Here is an 8,528-nt window from a genome sequence, read left to right on the forward strand (position 1 = left end):
AGGAGGTTCCACTCATCATACGAGAAGGGCCGTGGTAGCAAGAAGTAATAGTATAGCACATCATAGGAAAAGGTAAGGCTAAAGAGGTGGAAGCACTTCCCTTGAAATTAAAAGTGAGGAAGGCCCCTTGATCTTGGGTGAAGGACATTCAAGTGGATCAAGTAAGGAAGCCTTACCCAAAGAAGGCATGGACAAGGCAAAGCATGACCAGGAGGAGTTACTAGGAGGCATAGATGGTTCTTCAACCATGACCTTTTAGACTCTAGAGCAGCCTACTAAAACCTGGAGTGGCGAGGTCGATCGAACCCCTTGAGGCCTATAACCGCTTGAGTTATTTGCGCCTCAAATCCCTTGAAGCTTGCACTGTACTCCTTCTGTGGCTATAACTGTTAAAGTAAATCATGAAGTCTAATTACCCTGCATTATGCGGCTGCATCTTGTGGATGTTAATAGATGGCAGGTGGTGAGGCCAGAGATTGCGTCGTGCGAAGCAAGGTAGAGCTACTGTGTGTCAAGCTCTGCGGTGTTTAGAATGGTAGATTGTGTCTCATTATTACACCAAGAACCAATGCAGTGGTCTCTCTAAGCCAACCTTGAATTTTAATGATCTGCATGGACGCGTTGCCCAGTGACACGTGGCAAAGTTATAACAAAAGGTTATGTGATGCCAGGTTGTCAAGCCAGAGACCGTGTTGTGTGAAGCAGTGCAGAGATGCACAATGTAATTAGGCCATAGACTGCGTTGCATGAAGTAGGGTAGGGATGCCATGTGTCAAGCTCTGCAGTGTTCAGAATGGTAGATTGCATCTCATTATTATGCCATCATGATGTCAAAATTTTTTTGACAAGAGCGTGGGTCGGTCCTAAATTCAAAATCTCACCCAAGAGTGAGTCACGTTGTGGCTCCAAAATGGCCCCAAAAATAGTTCCACTATTGGCTACACCTTAGCAATCGTTGACCCATATAAAAATGATGCATTTTATTAATAATAACATTCACAAATAAAGACTTTTAAATAAGAGCCTTCGTAGCTTAATAAGAGAGAAATGTAAGAGAGGAGATATCTAAATGAAATGTGTAAATTAATGTATGTACTAATAGGAGAGGTCCCATTCTCGCTCTCTTGCACTCATTTTATAGCCAAGTCCCTTTTTATTGCTTTGCATCCCACATGCATAACTTGGAAGGGCATCTTTGCCTAGTATATGAGGTGACAACCCGTAGCCCCATTTTCACATAAATCAAGATCTTATCTCAAACGTTTCATAAAACTCTTTCCATGTGCGTCAATACAAGGATAATGCAAGAAATGAAACGAGGTGAGTGTTCAAAGAAAACCTCTTGCAACATTTTTTTCATTTTAAGTTATAGATAATATTTTCTCAATTTAACATTCTATAGCTTAAAGCAATTTAGTTATATTTTAGTTTTAAAAGTCTTCAAACGCTAGAGAAAAACCTTGAATCATTGAAACCCCAAGTTTTGCGAGTTGTTGAGAAAGGCCAAGCACGCATCCGAATTCAATTGCAAAAATCCACGGACGGCAGGAATGGTCTGGATCCAATGTCAGATTTGTTGACTTGGCACACCGTATACGCACCCATCCTAATCAGGCGGACCATCAGTGCAGCAGTGGAGGCCCTTGTTGTGCAGAATTCCATGTGCCAGCTCCATCCTAATCAGGCGGACCATCACTGCAGCACTGGAGGCCCTTGTTGTGCAGAATTTCATGTGCGAGCTGTCTGGAAATGGACGATGCATAAGACAGTGATTGCAATGGCCTGCGCGGGAGGATAAGCTATACATCGTCTTTTACTATGCCTGCATGGGCTAGCGGCTAGCCTTGCACCGCTAGTGCTAATACCCAGCTTGGTGAAATGCCGTCTATGGAGGCTGTGAGATATTTAACGTCCATCCTCCTGGGCCTTTGGACCACACTCCTCCAGGGTGTGGGTGGTCTGCGCCTAATGAATTTGCTGATAAGTTGTCCATTGTCCAGTCCACGTACTTGAGGTTTGGGAGACTGAAGACGGATTGCGGAAGAGATCCCAGATTTTTGCAGCCCGTTAAGATCAAGGAAACCAGATTTGGGAGTGCACCTGGCTCTAGATCTGGAAACCTGTCAAGACCGTGGCACTCGTCGAAGGAAAGGGACATCAAAGCAGGGAAAGCACCACAGCTGTCAAAACCTTGCGGAAGATTTCGAAGAGACTGACAAAACGAAAATGTTAGAATTCTAAGAGATTGTAGTTTGGATAGAGCTGCAGGAAGTTGCGACAGCAGGCAGCAAAAGCTGAGGTTTAGCTCCTCTAAGTCAATCAGAGCATCAGGTATCCAATCCGGCAGGGTGACAAGGATGACACAGCCTGAGAGGTCGAGAATCTGCAGCTGCGCGAGCGACCCTAATTCAACCGGCAAGAATCTGAGGGTAGAGAAGCTTACACTCAATAATCGTAGCTTCCTCAGGTTGCCAATGCTTGTCGGGAGAGTCTCATGCACGGAGCTGCTAATCCATAACTTTGTCAGCCTTGTTAATGAGGCCAATGTTTCCAAAGCCGATACCTGTGCCGAGCTCCATCTGCTCAAACACCAGCACGCTCTTGGGTCCTTGATTCCCTGCACATCCCACATATCCTCGCAGTCTTTGAGATTCAGATGCTCCAAATTGGTCAGCTTACCGATCCTTCTGAAAGGGAAGGACCTCAGCGTGCTGCACCCAGCGAAGTTCATATACTCAAGTCCCGTTAATTTTGTTACCGACTCCGGGATGTGCACGATTTTAGAATCGTGTAGATCCAGAACTACCAGATGCCTCAGTTTGCTGATGCTCTCGGGTAGAGTTGTGACACTCGTAAGGCTCAAATCTAGAACTCGAAGACCTCCAAAATTTTGGAAGAAACCCTCGTGGATTTTTCTCAGATTTGGATTGTCTCTGAGGATCAGTACGTTCATATCAGGTGCTCTAATTTTGAAGCCAGGGATCTGCTCCAACTTGTTTTGCATGAGGGACAATCTTCGGGCGGAAAGGACATCTTTTCCATCCGTTATCCAAGCTCTTGGGAACTCAGTCAAAGATTTATCGGGCTGGAAAAGGGACTCTTGATCTGCTATCTGTCTGTTGTTTCGCAGGATGTAGAGTGCAAGGTCACGGAGAACATCATGTACTTTACAACGCAGACCCGGAAGCCTTCCTAGAAGTTTAGCTACATAATCCTCCTCCAGCTCTATCAATGAACGGCCTATGAGCACTCCCAAGAGATGGTAAGCTTCATCCTCAGGTTGTATGTTCGGTTGTTGACCTCCAATGAGCTTCTCCCCATACCAGTATGCAACTAACCGATCCACATCCACAACTGCATCTTCAGGAAAGGCAGCAAAGTAGAGGAAGCATTCTTGGAGAATGGAACGTCCAGCAGCAGATCGGTTACCGGTATCAATGCTCTCCAATTCATCAAAGCTGAGCTTCATGCGGTTGTACAGATCCTCTTCTTGTTCCTTACTCACCGGCACAGCATCTCTCAATCGACCCAATGCGAACTGCCACTCTCTTGTGTCCCTTTTTGTTGCCATGGCGCCTCCAATCACTTTTAGAGCTAAAGGAAGGCCTTTGCATTCTGCAGCTACTTCTTCTGCGAGCTTTCGGATCTCTGCACGAACATTGTTGACCCCACGAAAGGCATGCCTGCAGAACAGGTGCCAGCTGCTCTCCTTTGACAAAGTATCAACTCGCACTTCCAATGCATTCATTCTAGCTAAGACACCCTGGTTGCGAGAGGTGAAGAGCACCTTGCTTCCTGCCTCTGACACTATATCGAACCAATCCAACAAACCTGCTTCCCACACGTCATCTAAAATCAGCAATGTTTTTTGCTCAAGCAGCAAGTTGTAAAGCGTGTCCCGACCTTCTTTCTTCGAGACTGGTATCTCTTTGCCTCTGATCCGCTCCAACAAGATGCTTTGCAGGAGGACTACGTTTGGATTTTGTCCCACGTTTAACCAAAATACTCGCTGTTGGAATTGAGCTCGCACTTCTGGGTTATTATTGATTCTCTGCACCAAAAGAGTCTTCCCTGTACCGCTTTTGCCCCGCACTCCTACCCACCGATTTGTGCTATTTAGCAGAAGTCCCTTAAGTGTATCGGTGAGGTCATCTAAGCCGTAGACATAGTCAGGTAGACGCTGCAATGGAGGTGTTTTGCCCACAAGAAGCCTCTCCTCAGAGGAAGAATTGCCTCCGTCTGCGACAGTGGTATCCAATGCGTTACCGATCTCAAAATTAAGGCGGCTGTTGTCATAAATATCATGAGACATAACGGCTGAGCGAACTATACTAGCCACATCCAGCTGCATCTGTTGATGCTTCACGATCTTCAAGATAGAATCCAATGTAGCACTCTGTGGTAAGCTCATTCCTAGCAAATTAACAGAAGAGGCCTGCTCTTGGAGCTCCTTCAATCGCTTTGTCACGTCTCTAATTCTGTGGAATAGCTTTCTCCTGTCGTTGCATAAGAGCAAGCATTCTCTCTCATTTTAAAGGAGCAAAAATTTTCAACCGCAAACAATTTCTTTCAAGCCTTCCATATAATTGGGGCGTGAACAAAACGAGTGCACAAGATTTACCTCGTAACGAAGTTAAAGTTTCGATCGCGGCTACATTCGGCCGTGACGTTCCTGGCGTCCTTTAAACAGCCGTACAAATTCTCCAGCCATTTCCGCACGACAGGAGTTACGCTAGTCCGATCACGTTCTTCCTTGGTTGCGATATCCTGGAGCACTGGTTTCCAGTCCCGCAGGACACGCTGCAAGTCCTTGCATTCCTGCTGCAACAAGAGGACTTTGGAGCACTCATCGACAACTGCATCGATAATTTTGGCCACAGCTACACCTATTAAGGCGGGGACGAATCCGGGATCTGCCATGAAAGCTTCACAGTTGTGGCAAGAGTGATCACAACGACAATTCAGCAGCAAAGGCGCAAAATCTCGAGTTGGGGATCCGAAGACCGTGAGAGAAACCGGGGTGATGATGGGCTTGGATGATAAGCCTGCGTGTGGCCACAGCCTGGAATCCTTGGATCATGGATCTACTCTCCTCAAGCCTCTTCCATGAACCTTCTCTCCTCTTTAGTTGGATCATGGATCTACTCTCCTCAAGCCTCTTCCATGAACCTTCTCTCCTCTTCCATGAACCTTCTCTCCTCTTGAGTTGGATCATGGATCTACTCTCCTCAAGCCTCTTCCATGAACCTTCTCTCCTCTTGAGTCCATCTCTGGGACACTTCTGTTGACCTTTACTTCTCGTAGGCCCGTCCATAGTCAATTGTCTCCATGGTCAACTGAATGCATCTAGGCCGTATCTTGGACATGCGCAATCAATCTTGCCCATGCACAACGCGGGCAGTGCCAAGGGTGTTTACGAACTAGAGCCACCCATGGTGTATTGAAAGCATTTGGGCCGTGAGCTAGACATGGGTAGGCAATCTTACATGTGCACGTTCTGTGGACAGTGCCCATGGTGCTCAAGTCTCTAAGCACCCTATATACAAGGCCCATGTTTATAGAAATCCTACAAACTATATACATTGAACTTCCAACATTTTCATTTTCACCTGTAAAAAAATGTTTTCCTTGGCAATTTAGATATATTTCACCTTATAAGTCTAGAGATTGTCAAGCAAAACCTTCAAAATTTGAAACCCCCACTTTTGTGACTTTTTGAAAAAAATTTCAATAGTGAACATTGGGGCTTGCAAGAAGCCCAAGCTCATGTGGGGCATTTTGAGTCACTCATAAACATGTAACATACCTGTATTTTTTTATAGGGGGGCTTGCGTGCACTTTACATAATGTGGGGATTCTAAAATAGTCTAAAAATTGTATTTATATAAGAGGGTTTAATCAATTATATGAGAAAATGTAAAAATGTTAAAATAGAGGTATTTTTAACATATGCAACATTGGGGTGAACTCCTCCTAAACCCTGCGACCCCCAATGAAGACGAAAGCTTTCATTACCTCAATGATGATAATACACGTTTCTTTTACACATGCATGAACTATGTTTGCTTACCACACTTAAGCCTACGTCTCTCACCGGAACATGACTCGAGGTCCTAAGCTACACGTATACTATAAATGACAATCCCGATATATCTATAGGTGACAAAAAGTTGTCGAGCAGACTTGCATCTCATGTAAAAAGTAAACATATACAAGTATGTGTAAAAAAATCAAACTACTTCGAACTTTCATGAACATATGACTCAAGAGCTAGGAGAGCTAAAATTTTACCCTTTGTAAATCTCGCCCAATCTGCATGCAGCTACGTTCTGGCCGATGCCTCCAACTCCAACGCTCACCAAATCTGCATACAACTCCGCTGCAACCACCGCCTTCAACAATCCTCTACCCCGAATCCCCCCTTGAGATTCAATCACTCCCTTTAACTCCTCCACATCACAACATGGCTAGACGTCGTTGCGACAATGATGGGGATATCGACCTCGATGCAGAGGCTGACAATTTCTTTAATCAAAGAAATAATAACACTCAAGGCAGGCGCCCCTTGGGAAAAGTGGAACTTCCCAAATATAATGGTAGGGGAGATCCAGCTGATTCCTCCAGCATTTTGATGCCGCATGCCGAGCAAGTGGAGATCAATCCCATGAAACCAAGGTGGCTTGGTTTCCCATGGCCTTAACAGATGAAGCATTTGAATGGTACCTAGACCTTCTAGTGGAAGAGCGCACCACATGCAACCTACTTCAAACAGAATTTAAACGACGCTTTCAAACATAGAGGCTACAAGATGATCCCACTCTCCAACTAAGCAAGATCGAACAAGGCTGTCAAGAAGATGAAGATGAAAAGATTAATCGCCAAATATGACCCACGCCCCAATGCAAAGTACCCCACGACCTAGTTCATTGCACGACTAAGAAAGAAAATCTGAAAGGATGAAAAAGATTAGCAGCTATGAAATGTTGAGTGCTGCTCATGCGGTAGCCATTGACATCGAGGATGGCATGACCGACTCTGACACTAGTAGTGATGATGGTAGACCTAGTGCACGAGATAAGCACTCGAAAAAGGGCGAATCCAAGTCCACTATCGAAACATCAAATGAAGATCGCCTAGAGGCCATAACCATGAAGCTAAAAGAAGACATGATGCAGGTCATGGAACAAAAACTTCACTTGTCTCAGCCGCCAACTCAGACATATCCACGGTGAGAAAATGTTTGGTGTCCACACTGCATGGCCAATCATACAGCAAATGAGTGCCTAGTCCTAAGAGCTAGGATCATTGCACAAGCAAATCCACCACCAAGGTTGTGATGTCATATCTGCGTCGTCAGCGGCCATGATGAAAATAGTTGCATCTTCAACATGCGCAACAACCTGCCTCGACCTCAACCATACCAAGCGGCACCCATGCCAAGGTAGAAGCAACCGACACTTGCACAAGTGCCCCCAGCTCCAAGGCTAAATCATGTTCCCGTTCGGGCACAAGTCCCATAACTACTCAGGAATCGGAATCCACGACCTTATCCAAGAGCACCAAATCCAACTCCTCATGTAGTTCCAATACATCAATTACAAGCTGAGGAAGTAGACTCGTCATTTGAGTATGAAATAGAGTACCCAGTGTACTATGTAGAAGGTGCAGAGGGTCTAATCCTAGTTTATTGCAAATCAAGTACATCCCAACACATATCGAGCACCAACCAAGTGCTACGGTTGTGGCAAAAATCACCAAATCATAGAGTGCCCTCATCATGGTAGCCCAGCTACTTTCCAACCACTCTATAGAGATTATTGCATAGGACATGCTTGTATGGATTATCCCATGAAATATAAAGTCCCACAACAAATAGAGGTTAAGCCTGATGTCCCAATTAGCATCATTGGGGTGGACCATCAAAGTCTGGGTCCAACAAGTGTAATATCACAACCTGTAAATGTAATTACATGCCAACACAAAGAGGCCACCAAGGACCCTAACATTCCAATCCAACCAAAGTGACTTCTTAAAAAGAAAGCACAAGTACCTCCACCTCCACCAAGCAATAAGTAGCTGAGCTCATCCACATCAACTCTCCAGCCTCAAATAAAAGAAGCTCCATACCCAAATGCAAAGGTAAAGAAGGCTCATTTTTAGGCACTTCAACAATGGGTACAAAAGGAATAAGCTCAATTTGAGGCTGAGAAACAAGCTCAAGACCCAATCCATGACTTGGCCCCACAAAGTATTGATACTGTACTTGAGCTTCTGTTCCAACGATAGACTCCACAACATAATGTACCACTACATCAACTTGAAGGAGCCACACTGTCTAGCATCCTAAGTTGCCCTGTGTTTATTCCCATTGGAATCCTCCTACGGAATTGTCCCGATCTCTTGGAGAGTTTCAAAGGATGGATTGAACTCGCAAATGCCCCTCCACCTATGAATGACATTGAAGATATCCTTATGCGAATGAGTGAGAGAGATGACATACGCAACATTACTATGCCTTCGATCCACGA

At 45.1% G+C, this 8,528-nt stretch overlaps 1 protein-coding gene across 1 annotated transcript; it reads right to left on the reverse strand.

The window, feature by feature from the left end:
- Positions 1-1,492: 1,492 nt before the first annotated feature.
- LOC147901917 (uncharacterized) lies at positions 1,493-5,016 on the reverse strand. Its single transcript, XM_087374393.1, has 2 exons — positions 4,622-5,016; positions 1,493-4,496 (listed from the first exon to the last, which is right to left on the reverse strand). Exons 1-2 carry the CDS (start codon positions 4,918-4,920, stop codon positions 1,886-1,888), a joined length of 2,910 nt encoding a protein of 969 aa, XP_087230519.1. The 5' UTR covers positions 4,921-5,016; the 3' UTR covers positions 1,493-1,885.
- Between the last annotated feature and the right edge of the window lie 3,512 nt (positions 5,017-8,528).

The sequence above is a fragment of the Dipteris shenzhenensis genome, chromosome 5, assembly GCF_047967505.1.
Source record: "Dipteris shenzhenensis isolate YYH24624 ecotype China chromosome 5, Dip_SZ_1.0, whole genome shotgun sequence".
In the NCBI taxonomy this organism is placed as follows: domain Eukaryota; kingdom Viridiplantae; phylum Streptophyta; class Polypodiopsida; order Gleicheniales; family Dipteridaceae; genus Dipteris; species Dipteris shenzhenensis.